The sequence below is a fragment of the Mirounga angustirostris genome, unplaced genomic scaffold, assembly GCF_029215605.1.
Source record: "Mirounga angustirostris isolate CCGP_5_RB_7025 unplaced genomic scaffold, mMirAng1.0.hap1 SCAF_4, whole genome shotgun sequence".
NCBI classification, from domain to species: domain Eukaryota; kingdom Metazoa; phylum Chordata; class Mammalia; order Carnivora; family Phocidae; genus Mirounga; species Mirounga angustirostris.
The window spans coordinates 178,192,543-178,215,670 of record NW_026991712.1 but is presented as its reverse complement, the minus strand read 5'-3'; the positions used below and the strand labels follow the sequence as shown (position 1 = coordinate 178,215,670).

At 59.1% G+C, this 23,128-nt stretch overlaps 2 protein-coding genes across 16 annotated transcripts in view; one reads left to right on the top strand and one right to left on the bottom strand.

Annotated features, from left to right (window-relative positions):
* Positions 1-12,931, top strand: part of CROCC (ciliary rootlet coiled-coil, rootletin) — a 43,947-nt gene extending 31,016 nt beyond the window's left edge. For 8 of the 14 annotated variants that reach the window (XM_064589863.1, XM_064589864.1, XM_064589861.1 and 5 more), the window contains 10 exons: positions 790-1,162; positions 6,181-6,350; positions 6,479-6,599; positions 6,838-7,001; positions 8,309-8,524; positions 9,206-9,430; positions 9,854-10,003; positions 10,268-10,468; positions 10,684-10,815; positions 11,557-12,931. In XM_064589863.1, coding sequence (XP_064445933.1) covers positions 790-1,162; positions 6,181-6,350; positions 6,479-6,599; positions 6,838-7,001; positions 8,309-8,524; positions 9,206-9,430; positions 9,854-10,003; positions 10,268-10,468; positions 10,684-10,815; positions 11,557-11,730 — 1,926 coding nt within the window. In that variant the 3' untranslated portion in view covers positions 11,731-12,931. Of the gene's footprint in view, positions 1-789; positions 1,163-6,180; positions 6,351-6,478; positions 6,600-6,761; positions 7,002-8,308; positions 8,525-9,205; positions 9,431-9,853; positions 10,004-10,267; positions 10,469-10,683; positions 11,040-11,556 lie in introns of those variants that run through there. The other 6 variants (XR_010411078.1, XM_045898603.3, XM_064589858.1 and 3 more) reach the window with 6 other exon arrangements.
* Positions 12,932-13,956: 1,025 nt separating this feature from the next.
* Positions 13,957-20,127, bottom strand: MFAP2 (microfibril associated protein 2). 2 transcript variants are annotated; one of them, XM_045895510.3, is made up of 9 exons: positions 19,770-20,127; positions 17,451-17,526; positions 16,337-16,423; positions 16,124-16,150; positions 15,943-16,029; positions 15,785-15,829; positions 14,934-15,021; positions 14,688-14,761; positions 13,957-14,470 (listed from the first exon to the last, which is right to left on the bottom strand). In XM_045895510.3, the coding sequence occupies exons 2-9, from the start codon at positions 17,485-17,487 to the stop codon at positions 14,367-14,369; spliced, it is 549 nt and encodes a 182-aa protein (XP_045751466.1). In that variant the 5' UTR covers positions 17,488-17,526; positions 19,770-20,127; the 3' UTR covers positions 13,957-14,366. The 2 variants fall into 2 exon arrangements, with proteins under 2 accessions (XP_045751466.1, XP_045751465.1); XM_045895509.3 differs by having other exon boundaries at positions 16,337-16,426; positions 19,770-20,118.
* Positions 20,128-23,128: the final 3,001 nt, after the last annotated feature.

Below are 23,128 nucleotides of genomic sequence, written 5' to 3'. Positions count from 1 at the left end.
CTGTCTGACTCCAAAGCATGCACTCTTTCCATTCTGCTTTTCTGGCTGTTTTACTGTAGCGAATCTACTGTGTGACCTTGACTAAGTCACTTGACCTCTCCGTGCTTCAGAGCATTCATGGGATGGGGGCCTGGCATAGGTCCTGGCTTCCAGGTGCTCCGTAAATGGTGGTTTCTAGTGAAACTGATGACCATGAGGGTTGAATTATTCCCTAAACCAGAGGGCTGTGTGTGTGACCATGCACTCCATCAGAAAGTAATTTACTACATGCCCTGTTGTGTGATTTATTGATAAATTATGTGCACTGAGAGGCAGTGCAACCTGATTGTTAAAAAAACATCCTCTGGAGTCAGTGTGCCTGTCTTTGAATCCTGGCTCTCAACTTAGTAGCCGTGTGGCCTTGGTTAAGTTATGCAACTGTTGTGTGCCTCAGTTTTTTCATTTGTAAAACAGAAATGATTCATAGTGGTAATGAGGGTTGAGATGTTTGGAAAGTACTTAGTGTCTGCCACTGGTAAGTCCTATCTATGTGGGCTGTTAGTTTATTCCTAAGAAACTGTGTATATTACAAGGCACGTACACAGAAGGAAGAGAAAAAACAAATTCTAGTAGTTAACTCCCACACTCCCTGGGATGTTCCTGCACGTGCTGCCTGGGTGGGGACCTCTAAAAATCAGGTGTTGTGCAAGCCGCTTTTGGGGGGGTGGCCTCCAGGTTGGGCCTGCCAGGCGGGGCGCCTGGTTGGGGGCGGCCTTGCTGACCCCCACCTCCGGGCATCGTCTGCCCCAGCTCCAGGGGGCCCAAAGGAAGCTGCAGGAGCAAGAGGGCGAGTTCCGGGCCCGCGAGCGAGGCCTGCTGGGCTCCCTGGAGGAGGCGCGCGGCGCCGAGAAGCAGCAGCTGGACCACGGCCGCAGCCTGGAGCTGAAGCTGGAGGCGGCGCGGGCCGAGGCCGCGGACCTGGGGCTGCGGCTGAGCGCGGCCGAGGGCCGGGCGCAAGGCCTGGAGGCCGAGCTGGCCCGCGTAGAGGCGCAGCGGCGCGCGGCCGAGGCGCAGCTGGGCGGCCTGCGCTCAGCCCTGCGTCGGGGCCTGGGCCTCGGGAGGTCCCCAAGCCCGGCCCCGCTGCCCTCGCCCGGCTCCCCCGCCCGGAGCGCGCCAGCCGGAGGTGAGCAGAGTGCGGCGGGAAAGGGGGGGTGGGGGTGGGGCGTGTCTTGCCGAGTCCCCGCCCACGGCCACGCCCCCATCCAGGTCAGCTTCGCCTGAGAGCCCGCTGCTGGCCGGACCGCACCTCTCCTTGACGACGAGCCTCAATCCCGCCCCCATATCGCTTTCCTTCCCTTTGGTGAGCCCGCCGAGGCTCCTCCTTTTCGCTGATCCGTGCTCCCTTGGTTGCTTCATTTTCAAGGGGGTGATGGTGCTGCTTCTTAAGGCCCCTGACTCCTCTAAGTCTTTGAGGCTCCATCTAATAGAATTGATGCTTACCCTCTCCCCATCAGCACCCCATCCTCCTCAGTCTCCCACCCCTAGCTTGACGCCCCTCCATACTAGGCTCGTGACCCTCAACATCACAGCCAGACAGATAACCCACCCAGCCTAAGAGCCCTTCCAGCAACTCCTTCAGAAATCCTTCTAGTCCCATTTGCTCCCAAGGCCCTGTGGATGACCCTGGGAAAGTCAGCCCCGTGCTTCAGGGGGTGTGAGCGCGCATTCCAGAGCATCCGCCTTGTCTCAGCCCGACAGAATCTTGATTCCTGGGGCCTAGCACCGTGAGCAGTTCACTAGGGGATACTGAGTCCTTGCCTCTTCAAATCTACGGATTTAGCCCCAGGATCACATTCATTCAGTTATTCAATATTTTTTAAGCACCTTCTATGTGCTGAATACAATTGGATGGAGCAGTAGACAAACCTGACTAGCGTTTCTGCTCTTACGGACTTTCTAGTCTAGGGATGGGAGCTGCAGACTGTAAATGCAGTATATAAATGAAATAGACAATGTATTGGGTGGTAGTAAGTGCTGGAAGATCGGTAAGGAAAAAGGCATCAAGGGATGTTGCTAGTGAGAATGTAAAAACAGCATCCCTGCTGTAGAAGATAACTTGGCAGTTCCTCAGAAAATTTAGAATTACCATGTGCCCCAATAATTCAGCCTCTAGGTGTATAACCAAAAGGACTGAAAAAGGGGCCTGGAACAGATAGGTATACGTCAGCAGCCATAGCAGCATTATTCACAGTAGCCAAAGAGCGGAATCAAGCAGTGTCTCTGTCAACAGATGAATAGGTAAACAAAATGTGGTGTATCTGTACAACGGAACGTTATTCAGCTTCAAAAAGCAATGGCATTCTGGGGCGCCTGGGTGGTTCAGTCGGTTAAGCGTCGGACTCTTGACTTTGGCTCAGGTCATGATCTCACGGGCATGAGATCGAGCCCTGCGTCAGGCCCCGTGCTGAGCAGAGTCTGCTTGGGATTCTCTCTGTCCCTCTCTCCCCTCTCTCTCTGCCACACTCCCCCCAGCTCGTACTCTTTCACTTTCTCTCTCTCAAAAAAAAAAAGACAATGATATTCTGACACATGTTACAACATGGATGAGTCTTGACAATATTATGCTAAGTGAAAGAAGCCAGTCACAAAAGGATGAATATAGTATGATTCAACTTATATGAAATGCCTAGAAAAGCCAAATTTTATAGAAACAAAGTAGATTAGGGATTCCTGGGGGCTGGGGGGAGGGGAGAATTGGGAGTTATTGTTAGTGGGTACAGAGTTTCTGTTTGAAGTTGTACATGTTAGTTTGCTTGGGGCTGCCAAAACAAAGTACTGTAAACTGAGGTCTTAAGCAACAAATTTTTTTTTTAAAGATTTTATTTATTTATTTGACAGAGAGAGACACAGCGAGAGAGGGAACACAAGCAGGGGGAGTGGGAGAGGGAGAAGCAGGCTTCCTGCTGAGCAGGGAGCCCCATGCTGGCCTCAATCCCAGGACCCTGGGGATCATGACCTGAGCTGACGGCAGATGCTTAACGACTCAGCCACCCAGGCATCCCAAGCAACAGAAATTTGTGTCTCACAGTTCTGGAGGCCAGAAGTCTGAGATCAAGCTTTTGGCAGGGCCGTGCTCCCTCTGAAGTCGCTAGGGAAGGATCTATTCCTAGGCTTGTAGTTCCTAGGCTTGTGGCAGAACTCTAGCCTTCACATGGCCTTCTTGTGTGTGTGTCCAAATTTCCCCTTTATATTATGACACCAATCATACTGGATTAGGGGCATACCCTACTCCACTATGACCTCGTCTTAACTAATTACATCGGCAACAACCCTACTCCCAGATAAATTCACATTCTGAGGTACCAGGGGTTAGAACTTCAACCTGTTAGTTTTGGGGGGACATAGTTCAACCCAAAATAGGGGTGATCGAAAAGATTTGGAAACAGATAGTGTGAATATAAGTAATACCACTAAACTATACACTTAAAGATGGTTAGAAAGGCCATCAAAATAGATGCAGAAAAAGCATTTGATAAAATACAACATCCAGTTATGATCCAAACTCTGGGAAAACTAAAAAAAGTTTTCCTTAACTGATAAACTAGGTCTTCAAAACCCTATAGCAAATGTGACATTTAACCCTTCTATTTAATATAGTACTGGAAGTCTCAGAGGTCCTAGCCAGTACACTATGGTAAGAAACATAGAATTAACATCTTAAGGTTCAGGAAGGGAGAAACAAAATTGCCACTATTTACAGATCACATGATTTTTCTATGTAGAAAATATAGGAGAAGCTACAATAAATTTTTAGAACAAATAAACTTTATTTTTAAAATTTTTTTTCAAATAAGAAACTTTAGTAAGGTTGCTGGAAACAAGATCAACCTACAAAAATTATATTTTATTATATCAGCGGAAGCAGAAAATGTTTGTTGGTAGATTGCCAACAACATAAATGATAAAATGTCTTGTATACGAGCACTAAGAGTTCTCTTCCCCAAAGAAAACACCAGATCTAGATGACTTTACAGATAAGTTCTACTATGCAAGGAAAAAAAATAATTCTAATAATCTAATAAAATATGTACAAGACCTTTATGGAGACAACTATAAATTTTATTGAGAGATATTAAAGGAAACCTAAATAGGAGAAACATACTATGTTTGTGTATCAGAAAGTCCACTATTATAAAGTTGTCAGTTCTTCCAAATTCATCTATAGTTTCAAGGCTAATCCAATCAAAATCCTAACTTTGTGTGTGTCAAACTCCACAAGCCAGTTTTATAACTTCAGTGGAAAAACAAAGGCTAAGAAAGCCAACACACACTTGAAGAAAAAGAACTAGATGGGTGGGGGCAGGGCTTGCCTTGCCAAAGATAAAAGTTAATATAAAGCTTTGGTACTTCAGGCGCTGTGCTGCTGAGACAGCAGTTGATCAGGTAGTCAAGGACCAGACCCACATGTCTAAAGACATCTGATCTGTGTTGGAAGCTTGATCTGTGATCGGCTTTCCAATAAACAGTATTTGGGTAATTGAGAATCCATAAGGGGGGGGGGGAGAAAAAGATCCTTACATCACATTTTACGTAAACATCAATTTCAGGTAGATTAAAGATTAAATGTGAACGACAAAACTCTAGCTTTTAAAAGACAATATAGGAAAATATCTTCATGACTTTAGGGCAGGAAAGGATTTCCTAAGACGCACATGCACAGACCCCATTAAGTATAATGTTAATGAATGTTAATTAAAAACCTAAAAAAAGATGGTTAGGAAGGCATATTGTATGTTATATAAATTTTATCACAAATTTGTTTAAAGATTTATTTTTGTTTTAGAGCATGTACAGGGAGAGGGAGAGAATCTTTAAGCAGATTCCCCACTGAGTGTGGAGCGCAACTCGGGACTCGATCCCAGGGCCCCAAGATCATGACCTGAGCTGAAATCAAGAGTTGGACGCTCAATAGATTGAGTCACCCAGGTGCCCTGCAATAAAGAAACTTTTTAACGATATAGCAAGGGCAGGGGTAGGGGTGTTTTATGGGAGATGGAGAGCCCCACTGAGTAGGTTGGAGGTAGGATAAGTAGGAGAAGAGACTCAGGACAAGTGGAAGGTCCTGAGTGGCAGTTCCCCTGTCCGGTGAACAGCAAAGGTGACAGAGCAGTTGGGAGGGTGGGGAGCAAAGTGTGGAGGAGTGGGAGGTGAGGACGTGGTGACACTAAGATGCTAGCTTCACTCTGTGGGGGTGGGGGCCCTTGGGGACAGTGGGTAGACGTCCTGCTCTGGGTCCTGTGGGTGCTGATGGAGCTATGGGGTAGCCTGAGTGTCAGTTGGCCCAGGCAGGAGGATGCTGACCGCCTGCCCTGCAGTTCCGATGTTGACCTCCAGGTGCCGCCCTGTCTCTGTGCGCACTGCCCCTCCCACCTCTTCAAGCAGAGTTCATTTCTCTGCCTGGAAATAGGGCTACCTGGTTCCCAATCTCAGCTCAGGATCGTCCCAGCTTTGAGACCAAACAAATCCCTTAACTGCTCTGAGTCCGTCCAGCCTGTGCAGGGGGGCATTGGTCCTTCCTTCTCAGAGAGTTGTGAAGGTGGAATAGGATGTCAGGAGAGCCCAGTACCTGGCATGTAGGAAACATTGAAGGGGTGATATTGAGGGGGTGGAGTATTGTTGAGGGGGTGGAGTGTCCACCTTTGAACTGGGCCTTGGGGGGTGCAGCCCTCATAGTGCTCCTGGTCTGGGCAGGGAGGCAGATCTCAGAGCCTCATGGCCAGGGGGAATGAGCTCACCCCAACCCAGCCTGGGGTCAGGGACACCTCTGGGAAGCAGGCCTAAAGGAATGGGCCAGGCAGAGAGAAGCCATGGGGAGAGAAGGGAACAGCATGTATGAAGGCCCTGCTGCTGGAAGGGGGACCTGAGAGTAATGCGGAATGGACAGCTTGTAAAGGTGAGAGGGCTGTGCTAGGGTGAGCAGCAGGGCCTCTGTGTGATGGCAAGGATGCTGGGTTTTATTCTGAGGGCCGTGGGGCCTGGGAAGGGTTCAGCAAGAGGGTGAGGGACCCAGTATGCAGCGGGAAGCTCATGCGAGCTGCTGGGTGCGGCAGGGTGGGTGAGGTGGTGTACGAGGAGCCTGCAGGCCCCTTCCAGGCAGGAGAGGCCCGGGCTCCTGCACCCCTAAGCACACCTCCTCCCTAGGAAGTGGCGAAGGGCTCAGCAGCCCCAGCCCCTTGGAACGCAGCCCTGGGTCTGAGCCACCATCCCCCGGACCTGCCACCTCCCCGGCATCTTCAGACCTGGACCCCGAGGCAGTGCGAGGGGCCCTCCGGGAATTCCTGCAGGAGCTGCGGGATGCCCAGAGACAACGGGTGAGGCTGGGTGTGGGCGAGGCTGGGTGTGAGTGGCTGGAGAGGGAACCGGGTGGCCCAGGGCCCTACAGGGCGCTGCGGGTTGTCAGAGCAGAGGTCTTCCCTTTCCCCGGACGCTGGGGCCTCAGGATGAGCTTCAGGCCCAGATGAGCACCCTGAGTCGCCAGCTGGCCGAGATGGAGGCCGAGAGGGACAATGCGACGTCACGGGTGAGGCAGCTGCAGAAGGCTGTGGCCGACAGTGAAGAAGGTGAGTGTCACCCCCTGGGTCCTTGTCCTGTTCTCTGTGCTCTTAGCAGCCGTGGCGGGACCTGTGGGATTGGCCTGAACAGCTCCTGCATCCCTGCCCTGGCCACCATGTCCTGTCTCCTCTGGGGGACCCCCCCTAATCAGTCCCACTCCGTGTGTCCAGACCGGCAGGCCCTCGAGGGCCCTGTGGTGGGTGGAGGGCAGGCCTGGCCGGGCCTGACGGGGCTGGGCTGCCACAGCCCGGCGTGGCGTGAGCGGACGGCTGAGCGGGGTGCAGGCGCGGCTGGTGCGCCAGGAGGAGAGCGTGCGCCGCAGCGAGCGGGAGCGCCGGGCCGCCCTGGGCCAGGTGGCCGCCTTGGAGAGGAGCCTGCAGGCCACGGAGAGCGAGCTCCGGGCCAGCCAGGTAGGCGGGAGCTGAGGGCCAGCCGGGGCGGGGGCGGCTGTGGGTCCGACTGTGCTCCTCTCTGCTGCTGTCTGTCTGGGTCACAGCACCTGCTAACGTGACCAGCCTGTGGCTCCGTCCAGAAGCACATTCAGATTCCACTCTTCTGTTCCTCCCCGGGGTCACTAGGCCGTAGAAGAAAAGGCCTGGGCTTTTGAGCCTGAAGGAGAAAAGCCTGGGTTCAAGTCCTGGCCCGGCTGCTTGCCTGCCTGCTCTCATTTTCCTCCTCTGTAAACGGGGGACACCAGCCATTGTCTCCCAGAGATGATGCTTGAAGGGTCTTAACATACAGTGTTCGGGGGCCCTCCGTTTCCTTTGTCTCTGTGTAGCCACACGAGTCGTGCTCTGGACTTTTTCTGGGGGTGGGGTGGGGGTGTGTGTGTCTGAGGCAGGGCACCCTGGCCCTGGTGGTGACAGTCCAGGCCACCAACGCCTTGAGCCTTTCTCCCCCTCGCTCCCTCCCCTTCCCTCCCCCTCCATCCTTGCCCCCACCCCCTGCCTCTGGCTCCAGGTCAGTCTGAGCAGGATTGTTATGTCTGTGGTTCCAGCTCTGGCCTTGGGCCCGGCCGCGGGGGCCGCAGCAGGGCGGGGAGGCCAGGAACACAGCTGAGCAGGGGCCAGAGTGTGGCTGCCAGGCCCAGACATGGCAGACATGGGGCTCTGAGCACGGCAACAGGGGGGCCAGACCGGGGCGGGGTTGTATTGGCTGTAATAGGATGGGAATGGGAATGGAAGGGCCCCAGTCTGTCTTCCGGTCCTGTCCCCCCCCCAGCTTCCTTTACTGTCTGACCCTGTGTGAGGGAGGGAAGAACATCATCCCCTAAAACCAGGTAGGGCCCAGGGCTCCCACCCGGCTCAGCTCACACAATGCAGCTTCCGGGCCTGCCTCTGGAGAGTGACGCAGCAGAGCAGGGGATGCCCTGGAATCTGCATTTTTACCCCCCCCTCCCCAGGGCTCTGTGAATACCTTGTGGTGCCCCTGGGCAGTGCAGTCTCCCCACTATACAGATGTGAAATAGGGCCACAGAGCAGGAAGACAGAGACCTGATCACAAAGCCTGTTAGACACAGCCCAAACCAGAATGTGCTCTGGGATCCTCAGGTCAACCCATCCTTCAAACATAGGGGGAGACTGAGGCCTCAGGAGGGTCACAGGCCGGCCCCAGGTCACACAGGGAGTGGCTGGACCAGCCCCCTCAAGGTCCTGAGGGGGTGGGGAGAGGTGTGGGGCGGCCAGGCAGCTGGGGCCTGATCCCTCCGCATCCCCAGGAGAAAGTCAGCCAGATGAAGGCCAATGAGGTGAAGCTGGAGAGCGACAAGCGGCGCCTGAAGGAGGTGCTGGACGCCTCTGAGAGCCGCACCATCAAGCTTGAGCTGCAGAGGCGCTCGCTTGAGGGGGAACTGCAGCGCAGCCGCCTGGGCCTGGGTGACCGTGAGGCTCAGGCCCAGGTCCTCCAGGACCGGGTGGACTTCCTGCAGAGACAGGTGGGTCCCCACCACTGCCTGCAGGCTCCTCATCTGCACGCCCAGCACCAGGTGCTTTACACGGACCCCATAACACTCCCAGCAACCCTGTGAAGCAAGCGTCATCCTCATTTCATGGATGGACAAGCAGAGACTCAGACATGACATCATCACCCAAAATCACATAGCTAGTAAGAGACACAGACAGAATCCGAGTTTAAGACTCTGACAATAGAATCTGCACTTCTAGGAAGCAGGTGGGACAAGTTAGAGTTGTAGATTCCACTCATGTCCCTTTTTGCCTTGGCTGCCAGGAAGCTCAGCTTTAGACTGTTCAGTAACTCTGCGAGCCCTGCACAGTCACCCACCAAAGTCAAGAACACAGAACATTTCCAGTTTGTGGTGGTTGTGGTGGTTACTCCTTCTCTTCCATAGCAGGGAGGAGAAGGGAATGAGAATGGGGAGGAGACCGTGGGGTCTGAGACAACCAGGTGGGTGGCACTCCAGGTGAGGGGAGTTAACCAGCAGTGGGACCAGGGCCCTGGTTGCAGTAGGCTGAGCCTGCGGGAGCACATGGGAATAATGAGCATCAGTGATGAAGGCCTAGGCAGAGTGGGAGGGGCTTGGCTTGGGTTCAGCCTCCCTGCTGGAGGCCATGTCGAGAGCAGAGCCACTTTACCATCCTGTCTGTCCTCCTGCCAGGTGACAGACAGTGAGGTGAAAGCAGGGACCCTGCAGCTGACAGTGGAACGGCTGAGTGGGGCCCTGGTCAAGGTGGAAGAGAGCGAGGGGGCCTTGCGGGACAAGGTGCAGGGCCTGACCGAAACCCTGGCCCAGAATAGTGCCAGCCTTACCAGCACCCAGGACAAGAATCTGCACCTGCAGAAGGCCCTCACCGCCTGCGAACATGACCGCCAAGTGCTGCAAGTATGGATTCCGGGGCCTGGCTCGGGGTGGGCTCGGTGAGAGAGCCGCCAAGGGCAGGCTTGGAGGGGCCCTGATAGAGAGCCAGCCCCTGGGGCCATCAGTCGGGAACCCTAGGGAGCCAGTCAGTGAGGCTTGGAGGTGGGGGGGCCCAATAAAAGCATTGCCAATAAGAGGAGATTTGGGGGAGCAATAAGAGAATAAGTCTACTCATAGAGGCTTACAGACACCCAGAGGCAGGGTTGATGGGACAGAGTTGGGGTCCGAGGGGTCCCCACCTTATGTAGGTCAGTGGGCCAGGCCTGCTGTCCTCCTCGCCCTCAGATAAGATCTTTGAGCTGTTTTACGGGCTGTGACCCTGACCCGGAGGTACAGAGGAGAGGGAGCCTTTGCTCCATCCTGGCCCCATCAGCCCCCGTCCCCCAGGAACGGCTGGAGGCCGCTCGGCAGGCGTTATCCGAGGCACGGAAGCAGAGCGGCTCCCTGGGCGAGCAGGTGCAGACGATGCAGGGCGAGCTGGCGGACCTGGAGCTGCAGCGGGCGGAGGCAGAGGGCCAGCTACAACAGCTTCAGGAGGTGAGGGCCGGAATGGGCCCCTCCTGTCCCCGGGACGCTGAGGCCCTCCGGATGGAGTGGGACCTTCCTTATCCTGGCCTCCTCCCAGACCCAGGCCCAGCCTCCCCTGGGGAACCCTGGTTCCTTCAGCCCACACCCCCATTACACAGATGGAGAAGCCGAGGCCCGGAGAGGCGGCCTCAGGTGATAGGTGTCTGCCGTGGGCCTCCCAGCCGCCCTGCCGAGCTAGGGCCGGCGGCGCTAGGGGCTTGCTGGCTTCTGCAGGTGCTGCGGCAGCGCCAGGACGGGGAGGCTGCGGCCCTGCACACGGTCCAGAAGCTGCGCGACGAGCGGCGGCTGCTGCAGGAGCGCCTGGACAGCCTGCAGGCCGAGCTCGCCCAGCTGGAGGCCGAGAAGCGGGAGGTGGAGCGGTCAGCGCTGCGGCTGGAGAAGGACCGGGCGGCCCTCCGGAGGATGCTGGACAAGGTGGGCGGAGCCTCCAGGGCCCTCCCCTCCCTTCCCCTGGGTCGTAGCCGGGGTTGCCTTTGGCCGCGTGTCCCCAGGGCCTGGGGGCCTCGGGTGCTCCCTGGCCCCCTGGTCTTGCTGCCTCTAACCTGACACCCCTCCCTGAGCCCCCGCATCTCGGCGGGACCTCCCTCCTTCCCGGGGCCCCCTGCTGCCCTCCTGCTCTCCCTGCCTAGGTGGAGCGCGAGAAGCTTCGCAGCCACGAGGACACGGTGCGGCTGAATGCCGAGAGGGGCCGCCTGGACCGCACGCTCACGGGGGCCGAGCTGGAGCTGGCTGAGGCCCAGAGGCAGATCCAGCTGCTGGAGGTCCAGCCCCCGGCTACCCTCTCTCCCCCAAGCCCTGGACCCGGACCCCCACCTCCCGCCCCTGCCCTCGGCCTGAGTGCCGAGCTGCCCCGGGAGTTGCTGGTGGCTCAGCCAGCCCAGGCCCCTCAGCCTCCATAACCAGTCCGGACCCTTGGAGGGGGGCAGCCCAGAGCCAGGGGGAGGGGTCCTCCCCAGCGTGGAGAGAAAAGAGAAGCCAGTTAGCTGTGAGTCTGTGTGCGCGAAGGCTGTGGGCATGCAGAGGTGTGAGTGTGCCTGGGAGTGTTCTCGTGCATGTAGCGTGAGTCTTGTGCACAGACGTGGCAAGTCGAAGTATTAGGAACGTGTTTTACGTGTGTGTGTCTTTGTGTACAGACGTCTTCCTGTATGTAGATGTAGCAGTGTTGGGCTTTTGCACATATGCGTGCATCCATGTGAGCCCGGTGAGTATTTACGTGCTTGCTTTTGTGCCTGGGGGGGGGGGGGGGGCTGTCTCTGTGTTTGACCACGTCTGCGCGTGGGTGTGCCTGCCTGTCAGTGGGGCTCGCTGGGTACCCTGAGCCAGGCTTCGCAGACCAGGTGGGCCAGGAACGTGGGGGACAAACACGGATCTCTCCTGCACCCCCGTCTGCACTGACTTTGCCCGGAGGGGCCTTTAGGCTCCTGGGAGGTGCCCGACATCCCCTTGCACGCACGCGCGCACACACACAGGGCCAGACCCCTGACTAGCCGCCCCGCCCGCAGGCCCAGGTGCAGACAGAGCGCACGCTGGAGGCGCGGGAGCGGGCCCACCAGCAGCGGGTACACGGGCTGGAGGAGCAGGTACCCAGGCCCCTCCGCAGGATGTGGAAACGTGGGGGGAGCAGCAGAGGGCTGGCCGCGACCCCCGTAGAAGCAGTCAGCGGCACCCGTGACTGAAATGGTCCGGACACGGGCTCAAGTGATGTCATTGGAACTCCATCCTCGTGGCTGTCCGCTGGGTGGCACAGATGACCCGAGCAGCCCCAGCCTAGGTTATCCCAGCAACCCACCATCCTAGAGGAACGGGGGCCTTTTTTTCCTGAGAGCAATAGCAGAAGTCCCAGGGATGATCCTTACTGGCCAGCTTGGATCCCAGATCCCTGACCTGACCTGTGCATGGGTAGGCCAGGCCTGGGTCATGGGTCCCCCCAGTCGGGCTAGCGCCAGGCCTACTTAAATAATGAGAGTGGGGACAGGTGGCCCCTGAAGAGATGCCGAGGAGCGGTCAGAAGACAGCCAGCTGCCCTGTGAGACAGAATGGGAGGGGAGAGAAGCATCCTGGTGCTTCATGAGACCCACTTTTTCCTGAAACAGGCAGGATCAGGTCCCCTGTGGGGCCCCAGCTGCAGCGACCCCCATTTCTCTGACATCAGGCAGGGGGCCTGGGCCGGCCGGGCTGGCCTCACCTTCTCTTTCTTCTCCAGGTGTCCACACTGAAGGGACAGTTGCAACAGGAGCTTCGGAGGAGCTCAGCATCCTTGTCCCCCATGTCTGGCCCCTCAGGGGAATGAGCCCCTTCCTGGTGGGCATCCTGGAGAGCAGCATCAGCCATCTGTCCACGCGGTCTGCCCTGGCCCTGGCCTGTCCGGGCCGCCAGAACTCGGCTGGGGGTGGGGAGGAGCCAGGTGGCAGCACCGAGGGCTGAGGGCCGGAGACTCCAGCAGCAGCTTCTTGGCATCATCCGTGGGTCCCACCTCGGTCTGGTCCCTCCCCTGGGATGAGCCTCCAGGTCCCATGAGAGCCTCCCTGAGTGGCTGAGCCGAAGCCGGGGGTCACAGAGGCCCCCTTGCCTCTGGCTGGCCCTGGAGCATGGACTCAGGAAAGAGGAGGGGAGCCTAGGAGTCAGAGACCCAGGCCTTCCCCCAGCTTTCCAGAGCTCTCTTTGCCTTAGTTTAGAGTGTGTGTCAGGAAATTCCTCAGAGTTCAGAGTCCCTGTATTTTTATACCTTTTTCAGTGTTAACGGTTCAGAACTGTTTTTTGTAGCAAGGAGACCTCATTTTCTAAAAACGGTTTGTACAGACGCGTCTCTTCACTTCTGCACCTGAGAGATGGTGGGGGGAGACACTGGGGCCTGAGCCGGGAGGGATGAGGCCCCTGGCCAGGGGTGCACGGCGGGGCGGGGGGGCTTGAGAAGGGCTGCGGCACTTCCCAGCCTCACAGGATGTCGGCGCGGGGAGGGCCCCGGGGTCCCGTGCCACCCGTCCCAGGTAACAGATGGGGCCGTGACCCAAACTGCACAGCTCGACTCCTTCCAGCTACAGCTCTCTGGCCCCTCCTCAGGACAGGGCCCCCCTCTGGACAGTGGCAGGCCTTCCAGGCCTGGGAGTGACCCTGGGGTCTTGTCCTGGCTCCGCCCGGTGAGCCCAGGAAACTGCACAACTTCTCAGAGGCTCAGTTTGCTCGTGTGTAAAATGGGGATGCGCCTCAGGGTGGTTATGAGGAGGTACTCAAGCAAGGTGCTCAGTGTTCGTGAGGAGAAATTCCTGTCCTCCCTGGAGTCCAGTGGAGTCAGGTTCTGCCCCAGCTCTGCCACCTCTAGCTGTGGACCCTTGGTGGGTCACCTGCTGCCCCTGGGCGTTCTGTCTGTAAGACGGAGACATTCCCAGGCCCGTTGGGAGGGGGTGCTGGCCACGCACGGGGCGCCTGGTCCTCCCGAGCTGGTCAGAGGGAGGCATTCTAATGCCTTGCCCTATTTCTGCCCTCTGAACCGCCAGCCTTCCCCCAAAGGTGGATCTGAATCCACCTGCCTTGACCTCCTGCTTTATATCCTATGTGCATCTTTATGCCTCCATGTCTTGGAGGCGGCCTCCCGTCTTGGCTTGTACCCCTTGTACCCCTCTGATGACAGGGAACTCACGCCCTCACCAAGCAGCCTGAACAATGAGGAAGCTGTATCCCCCGCCATGCCCCCACAGACCCTGGGAGGAAAGTTGTCCCAGTCCATCTTTCTGGGGGGGGGGGTCCGCTGAAGCCGGTGGGGGAGGAGGCAGGACTGGGACCGCAGAGGCAAGGCCACAGGTCACCCGAATGGTCCCTTCTCCCCAGGCAGCCTCTCAATGAGGACAAGCAGTCGGAGGCAGCTGGCCACCCGCTCTGGCTCCCAACTGAAAAATGACTGAATCTTTTGTAAAAACAATTTTAATTTTATATAAAACAAAGGTGGTCTATGCCCGGGAGCTGTAGGAAATCCAAGCAGACCAGCTGGGGTGAGGGGCATAGCCTACCTTGAGGGGCCAGGGGACTGTCCTCAGAGGGACTGAGAAGGCACATCAGAGGCCCAGGTCCCACCCAGAGGCCTGGGATGCCCCTCATCAGGGGGTGAAGAGTGGGGAGCCCCCCTTGTGCCGCAGGGGTGTCTGCAGGCTGGGAGAGGGGCCTGAGACGAACCCCCAGGGCCACAGTCCACTAACTTTTTACAGAATAAAAGGGTTGTCAGGCTGGGGAGAAAAGCACCAGGTCAGGCAGGGCCTGAGGGCCCCGGATCCGAGGAAGGTCCAGGGCGGGGGTGGGGGATGGGGGTACCAGCTCGGCCCTAGCAGCCCCCGCAGCTCCTGGCACAGGAGGCCGCCACGGATTGACACAGCCCACTGCTGGCCATGACACCACATTTGGAGAACTTGTCCCGACACAGGTCAGCTGCGGTGGGGGCAAGGAGCTGGGGTTAGGGTGGGGCCGGGTGACGGAAAACCACTGGCCCCTTCTCCACCCTGTGGCAGGGAATGTTCCGAGGCTGAGCAGCCAGGAGGGGGCTCAGGATCCCCCCTGAAGTGGCCCTGGCGCAGAACACATGCTTAATCACCACCAGGTGGGAGGGTGGGGGCGGGGAGGGGTCTAGGGGTGTAGGCCTTCCTACCTCGAAGGAGCTCCTCGTGGGCACAGACCGTGCGGACACAGATCTCCTTGTTGACCACGTACACGCGGCGGAGGCTGGGGATACGGAGCCGGGCGTCACCCCACCCTCACCCAGCCCCACTGGGGGACCCCTACGTCTGGGCTCGACTTCAGGATTCGCGCTTCCCTCAAGTCCCACCTCGGCCGGGTGCTGCCGCCCGCCCTGTGCCCCCGCTGCACCCCCTGCCCCCGCCCTGCCTGTGCTCACCTGTAGAAGCAGACCTCATTGAGACACTGTTTGCAAGGCTTGTGGATGGAGTAGAGGCGGGTGCATGGGTACTGCTCCTCACGGCAGTCTGGGGGATGGGCGGGATCAGACGGGGGGGGGCTGCAGCCTGGGGCCCCGAGCTGGCGGGGGGCCCCAACTTTGCCCACCAAGCCTGGCCCTCCTACCAGGGTCTAGGTCCACCCTGCGCCCTCCGGCCCGGGGCGCACACGCACACGGGCGTGCACCGAAGTCAGCCTGGCCGGGCCTCGGGGGGCTGCCCGATTTTGTACAAGGTATTCATATGTGCACAGAGCAGCAACCACACTTGGAAGCATTTACTAGGACACGAATAAGCTCAAACACGCCCACGCCCACACTCACATGATCACAGGAGTCCACACCAACCCCGCGGGCAGGGCTGTGCACGCTCACAGGACCGCACCCTAACACTGAGCTCACGAGGGGGACAGCGGCCTCGCGCTCCGGCTCCCGCAGGCTCGTGGGGGCAGCACAGGGGCTCCGCTCTTGGCCTCACCTGCCCCGGGCACCAGCTGGGCCTGCTGGCCGGCAGGCAGGAAGCCCCCTGCACGCTCCCTTCCTCTCCCCAGTGTCTGGGGGTCGAGGGCCCTTCCTGAGCCTGCAGCCAAGCCCGGGGGCAAGGGTGTCCAGAGCCCGAGGGGCCCTGGAGTTGCTGGCCTAAAGCAGGGGCATGTGTGCAAGCCGCTGACCCTATCATCTACCCAGCCAAAGCCAAAGGCCCGGCTGTCCCCGTCCCACCAGCGCCGCGCCCCACTCTACCCCGACTCCTGGGGCCGTGCCTCTGTTTCTCCAGCTGTCAGGGAAGCTCTTACCCAGAGGCCCAGGCTCCGTGGGCTCTGTCTCCACATTTCCTGGAGCTGGTGTTGGGAGAGGGGCAGGCAGAGATCACTGAGAGGGGTCCATTCAGAGCAGCTGCCCCACCCTGGCACAGACCCGCCACTCCCACGGCCGCCAGGAGCTGGAAGCCTACCTATGGTGGGGGCCGCGATGACTTCCTGTTGGACTTGCTGCTGGGACTGGAACTGGAACTGCTCCGCGGGGGGCCGAGGAGTCACCTCTGAGACGGGGCACGATCAGGTGGTCCGCTCCATTCTCTCCACCCCCGCACCCAGCTGCCTACCCACCCGCCCTGCCCCGGCCCAGTCCTTTACCTTGATAATCATAGTAGTCCGGGTTGTCTGAGAACAAAGACGAATACGGAATTGTGGGGGGTCGGGTGAGCTCTCAGTCCCAGGGGCCAAGGAGGTCACGGCTAAACCCAGGACCACACCCTAGGACTCCCACCTCCCTTCCCACCGGGTCCCCAGCTGAGTCAGGCACACCCGGCAGGGTGTGGGGAGACCTGGGCGGGGCAAGGCCCTTACCTATCTGGTCACTGTAGTGGGTGTACTGGACGTGGTCTGGGAACGGGGGCAGTGGGTCTAGGTCATATTGGCCCTGAGCCAGCAGGCCTGCTGTGAGGAAGCAAAGTATGAGGGGGTGCCCTGCAGGGCAGGAGAGCAGGGGCCCTGAGGCACATCTGGGGAGGATGAGTAGAGGTCCCAAGGGCAGGCCGGCAAGACCCTAAGATTCTACAACTAGACTCTTAGATCCAAGGGATCCAAACTCCTTCCTCAAGCACAAAGGTCCTTACACTCCTTGCTCCTCTGTCACCTCACTGACCTTTTTTGGCCTGTTACCCCCATGCTGGCTTCCTGGCTATTCCTGGAACTCAGCACACTCCTGTCTGCCCCAGGGCCTTTGCACTTGACTTTCCCTAGGCCTGTGATCTTGGTTAACTTCTCCTCCTTCCGGTCTCAACTAAAAACTCAGTCCTGCCAAGAGGCCCTCCCTGGCCCATCCACCCTCTCCATCCCGTTCTTCTGTTTCCATCACAGCACTCGACACACTGACATTTATCACATGGACTTGATATGTCAGCTGCCCTTCCCTAGACGGGCAGCAACGAAGGCAGGGATGTGTCTGCCCGGTTCATCACTGTATCCCCAGTCTAGGCCGGTGCCTGGCACATAGTAGGAGCTCAACAAGTATCTGTTACATTAATAAATGTTAGACTTGGCAGGGCCTTTGATCCCCACTGATAACTCCTCATTTGACCAATAGGGATCACTCCACGGTCAAAATTGTATAGGGTGGTTGGGTCCCAAATGGGTCTAGAACCCAGACCTCTCTAGAGACTCCCTGCCTTGCGTACCTCTCCCTCCTACACATCGGCTCCCAGGAGGGTCAGTACTTTAGAGGAAAAGCATGGGCTCCCGGTGCCTGGGTGCATGCCTACTCTCCAGAGCCCCAGCCTGGCTGCTTCTGTGGGGGGTTGGGGTGAGGGCCTGGGGTCCAGGGTCAGTCTGTGGTCCAGGAGGCCGGAGGCCCTGCGACCCGGGGAGCTGAGTTCTGGCCACAGGGCCCAATAAAGGCTCACCGCCAGCTCCCAACCTCCGCCCATGCCGGGGGGAGCCCCCCAGCCCCAGGAGCACTTACCAGGCAGGAACAGCAGGAAGAGGTAGGCAGCTCTCATGGCTACGAGGTGAGGCAGTCTGGGCTGGTGTCGGGACAGCTGGAGGAAGAGGAGGGGCGAGCTGTAGCTCAGGCCCACTCACCCAGGACTGCGGAGCCCACCTCCGCTCCCCCGCATCTAGCCCAGAGAAGGAGGCGCTGAACGGAAGCCTGGCATAGGGAGGGCCAGGAGTCGGGCGGGGCGGGGCAGGGGGAGCTACTTTGGAGGGCCATCTGCTGTCGCCTGTGGCCCACTGGGTGTTCAGGTCCCAAGGGACAAGGCCTCCAACCTTGCTGCAGGGTTGATCCAGCAAAGGGACAGAACCCACCCTGCCTTTCTCACTAAGGGGCCCTTTCTAGCCCCCCACTAGCCTTGACTCCACTCTCCCAGCCCACGGGCATGCCCACCTTCTGACTCAGCGCCTTCTGGTGTCTCATGCACTGATCATGTGAACCCCTGACCCCAGGCCCAACCTCAGGACCCCGGCCCCGCTCAGCCACCCTCACAGCCGGGACTCCGCAGCGTCTGCCAAACCCACAACCTGCTCCCAATTAGCCCCCGGGCCCTGAGTGTCTTGCTCTGCAGGAAACCACATGCATGCATGGGCCCCAGGGGCCGAAGGGCAGCCAGGCCTGGGCAGGGCTCCCACCCCCGAAGATTCCTCTCCTGCCAGGCCGCCAGGCCTCCTAAGACCTGGCTGTCTTCATCACAGGCTCACGAGACTAAGGTCTATTTGTCTGCCGCAGCAGGAAACACTTAGGGTGGAGTCTGAGGAGAGTTTCTCTGGATCCTAGAAGGGCAGTGCTGGAGGGACTGTGATGTCACCCGGCCCAGGGGTTCTGAGCCCCCTAACACTGTATGACAAGTGTTACACGGGTCATTTTGCGGGGAGGGAACAGTGGTCCTTAGCCTTCACCAGGCTCTTGAAGTTCCAGAACTGCAGTCTTTGGCCACACCGTGGGCTTGGCCGGGTCTGCAGGTCCCCGTGTGCAGTCCCGGCTCAGTGGGAGGCAGTCTCCGGACTGTCATCCTTCCGCCGACAGTGCTGGGAGAGAGCCCAGGGTCCTCCCAGGAGGGCCCCTCCCACCACAGCGAAGGGAGTTCTTCCAGACAGCTAACTGGACCCCTAACTGCCCCCGGGCGTCTAGGGAGAGGGGAAGGAAACGTGGGCATCGGTCCCTCTTCCCTCGCAATCCTGAGCCTTCCGGGACCCCCCGCCTGGCTCATCCATTCACCACCTCCCTTCTTTACTGGGCTGGGGTGGGGTGGAGGAGATGAGACCCAGGACTCGAGCTGCCCCAGAGGCTGGGCACATCTGGCTCCCCACAGTCCCATTCTGAAAACCCTTGGCCTTCTCATGGTAGGAGGGACCGAAAGACCTGGAGCTCTTTCCTTGTAACTCCCCGCAAGGCCTCACTATCCCCTCCTTGTCCCCATGGGCTGGTGGCAGCAGGCCAGTTGGAGTTGTCACCACCCGGGAGGAGGCCCTGAGTTGGGGCCTACAGGGTCGTAAGAGGTGGGGTGGGAGCTGTCTGTCCCCCAAACCCCTCCTAGGCCTCTCAGCCTCCTGCATGGAGTCTTCCTCCCCAGGAAGTTCTGGCACCCAGGCCCAGGCTTATTGGGGGAAGGCGCCCCAAGGGCAAGGGGTGTGGGGGTAACGGGTCCTCCTGGGGGGACCACATCTCCAAGCACCTCTGTCTAGACTATGGATTTTGGGGTGTGGGGGAGGCCGGGACCTGCCTAGGAGGCAGCCCCCTTCTGGCCCCTTCCACAGCTGGGGACCCCACCCCAAGCGATCATGGGCAGGAGGGGATGAGCGGGGCCTACTCAGAGCCCCGGACCCCACGCTCCCGGGGCGAGGGTGGGGGGGCGCCGGTTGCGGAGCGGCGGGGGGGAGACAGATGTGGCGGCGCACAGCTGGGAACAATCAGCTGCAAGCTGGCTTGGCAGCTCCCCGCGCCCTCCCGGTCCCGGCTGTCCCTTTGTCTCTCCGCGGCTGTGGCCCGGCCGCTCCCGCCGACGCCTCCACCCCACCCGCGGCAGTCCAGCCTCCCGGGGCGAACGAGAGCCCCCCCGCGCCCCGACGCCCCAACTCGGGCTCCCCCAAACTCTTCCGAACTCGGGCCCCCCCTCCAAGCGACTCCAAAGTCCCCAAGTGCCTTCTTAGCATCTGCTCAGACGGCCCCGGGGTTCAGGAAGCCCGGCAGCCGCCCCCAGGCCCGGGGGCCTGCGGAGCCCCGCACCCCAGGCCCCCCCACCCCCCGGGGCCCCTTAGTGGCCCCCGCCGCCAGGCCCGCGCCTACCTGGTCGGGTCACTCCGCCGCCCGCTCCGAGTCCGCCCGCGGAGCCGCCCCTCCGCCCGCTCCGAGCCCCCCTCCGGGCCCCCGACGGGTCGGCGCCCGCCCTCCAGCCCCGGAGCTGCTGGGTCCTAACGCGAGCTCCGCCCGCCCGCCGCGCCCGCGGGGCTCCAGCCCGCTTCTGGGGCGGCCCTGGGGGAGGCGCCCCCGGGGCCACCCTCACGTCGGCGCGCAGACCTCAGGCGGGCAGAACGCCTGCCCCGTTTCCTCGCCACGTCTGGGCTGCGGTCTGGTGTGAGGTGGGTTTTGGAGGACGTGTTACCCCATTTCACAGAGAAGGAAACCGAGTCCCCCAAAGGGGATTCGCCCACGGCCATGCAGCTCTCTCCCCTCTGGCTTCTCTTAGCTTCCGGGACAGCCTTTCTGACCTGTTTTCCCTCCTGCCTCTCTGGCAACGCCTTCTGGGTCTCCCTCGCCAGCTCCAGGTGGGGGCTGGCTTCCAGAATCAGCACTGCTGTCCGCCCGTGCACCACAGGCTACCAGGCCTGGCCCCAAGAACGTCCCCAAGGCAACAAGGATCCAACGAGGATCCAAGTCCAAGTTCATGCCTCCTGACCGGCTCCGGTAGGGGTCCCCATCTGGGCAGCAGTACCAGCATCCTTCCATCCCTCAGGCTTCCTCCCTTGCTCTCCGCCCCTGCACCCAGCCCAGCACCCAGCCCAGCACCCTGCCACTAATCCCGTTTCACAGAGATTGAGTCTGGGCACTGCCCCCGCTGTGGTGTAAGCCACCATTAGCTCTTGCCTGGACTCTGTAATAACCGCTCATCTAGGCCTTCCCAAGTGGGCTCTGCCTTCCCTGACCCCCTCAGACGCTGGCCCCCTTCTACTTAGAGCCTTTTGCTGGCTTCCCATGGCACCTGGGAAAAAAGCTAAACTGGCCTGTGACCCCCCCCCAGGACCTCACCCTTCATCTCCGTCTGGCTCTGCCTCCTCATTCCCTGCCTGGTCTCCCAGCAGCCACGTGGCCTTTTGGCAGTCTCTCACTAAGCCCTTTCCTCCGCTGCCACAGGACTTTTGCTCAAGCTGCTGCTTCCTCCTGCAACACCGATGAGGTCCGCCTCCTTCAGGTGATAGACCAAACCCTCCCTTCCTCAGAGGAGCCTTCCCTTTCTCCCTGTTCCGCCCCTAAGCACCTTCTGCTGAGCCGACCCCTTGCCCTACGTCTGTGCCCATTTGAATCCTGCTCCTCTCCCACGTGAGCTCGTGAGCTACATGAAGACAGCGACAAAGTCTGTGTTTGCTCACCCCCCGTTTATGCTCATTAGGCACAGTGCCAGGCTCAGAGCAGCTGTTCAGTAAACATTAATGGAATGAATGAATATGCATTCAATTCTCCTGGGAGAGACTGGCTGGGTGGGGGGTGTCGGTCCCTGCCTCTGGGGCAGACCTTCACCCTGCCTGGTCCGGGGAGCCCATGCCTGAGGCGGCAGCTCTGGCTGGGAGGACATGGGGATCTCCTTGCCCCCAGTCATGCACCCCACAACTGCCTATCCCTTAAACTCTGAATCCTATTAGGCAGAAACTCCGTATGTCCCATGCATCCTTTGTTCCCTGGTGCTGGTTTGTCAAAGGAATGAATGAATGAATGAATGAATGAATGAATGAATGAATATCTGCCACCCCCTCTCCAGGGTCTATCACAGAATAGCAAGGACTTCTGTTACCTGGAGGCCTGTGGGCCCTGGGGGCCAGCACAGCCCTCTCCACCCTCCCTTAGCCCTTGGCTGCTGCCAGCCACAGTCCCACTAGGGTAGAAGGGGACACGAGCTGGCAGAAAGGCTGTCCCCTACACTCATGACAAAAGGGGGAAACGGAGACCCCAAAGCTTCCCACTCTCATGTCCTGGCCCCCAGATCCTCTCTGCTGCTTCCACCCCCTCCGCTGGCCCTAAGGACCCAAGCAGAGGCGGCAGTTCTGCAGGGAGGGGGTGGTGGGTGTGGGTACTCTTCTCCTGACGGCCTTGGAGATTCGCTTCTTCCCTGCTCCCCTCTCCCACCGGGTTACAAGCTGTCCACGGGCAGAGGTCAAGTTTCTTGTATACCGTCCGATATACGGCGAGTAAATTGGCGAAGGGTAGAGGAGGGATTCGAACCCAGGCCTCTCCTGGTGTCCTCCGGCCTCCCCTTGCCCAGCACCTGCCACCCCGAACTATCGCTGGTTGATGACGCTGTGCCCGGTGCAGGTCTGTGGACGCGCCTCATCGTATAAATTGCTTTTTCACGCCCCACATCCCTGCCCCGCTTGAGTCCACATTTACTGAGCTCCTGCGAGGGCAGGCCTCGTTTGGCGCCGGGGCTTCCGGTAATGAGGTCGGCGGGGGCTTCCGGAGGCCGGGAAGCCGTCTTTCTTTCCTGCTCCCTCCTGCCCCGCACCGACGGGCCAAATGACCAAGTTGCCTCTCCAAAGTAGGGCTTGGCCAGTGTCCCACTGGTGGGATGAAGTCAGAAGCACCCACCCTTCCCCGGGGGGCAGGGCATGTGGTTCGGGCTGGGAGACGTGGGCTCAGAGCCTGGACTTTCATTGGAGCGAGGAGCCAGACCACGAACTCGTCTGGGGGGCAGGGCACAGGGGGCAGAAGGGAACTGACCCTGTTAAAAGTCTCGGAGGCTCTGGCACTTGTGGGAGGCACGGCCCTTCTCTTGCTGCCCCCACAGGACGGTAGGAAGGAAGAGCGTGGATGCTGGAGTCCGAGCGATCTGGCCCCACCTCTAAGTGTGGGGCCACTAAGCCTCAGTTTCTGTATCTGTAAAATGGGGATAAGACTGACTCTACAGGGCGCCTGGGTGGCTCAGTTGGTTAAGCGACTGCCTTCGGCTCAGGTCATGATCCTGGAATTCCAGGATCGAGGCCCGTGTTGGGCTCCCTGCTCTGCCGGAAGTCTGCTTCTCCCTCTGACCCTCCCCCCTCTCATGTGCTCTCTCTCTCGCTCATTCTCTTTCTCTCAAATAAATAAAATCTTAAAAAAAAAATTAAAAAAACGGGGGGCGCCTGGGTGGCTCAGTTGGTTAAGCGACTGCCTTCGGCTCAGGTCAGGATCCTGGAGTCCCGGGATGGAGTCCCGCATCGGGCTCCCTGCTCGGCAGGGAGTCTGCTTCTCCCTCTGACCCTCTTCCCTCTCATGCTCTCTGTCTCTCATTGTCTCTCTCGCAAATAAATAAAATCTTAAAAAAAAAAAAAGACTGACTCTACAGTGATGAGGATTGAATGAAGACGCACATGAGGTGTTAACGGGGCACGAGGCCCGTGCTCAACCCGAAAACATCATTACTGTCAGATGAAGACGTGGAGGCCCCGAGAGGGGAG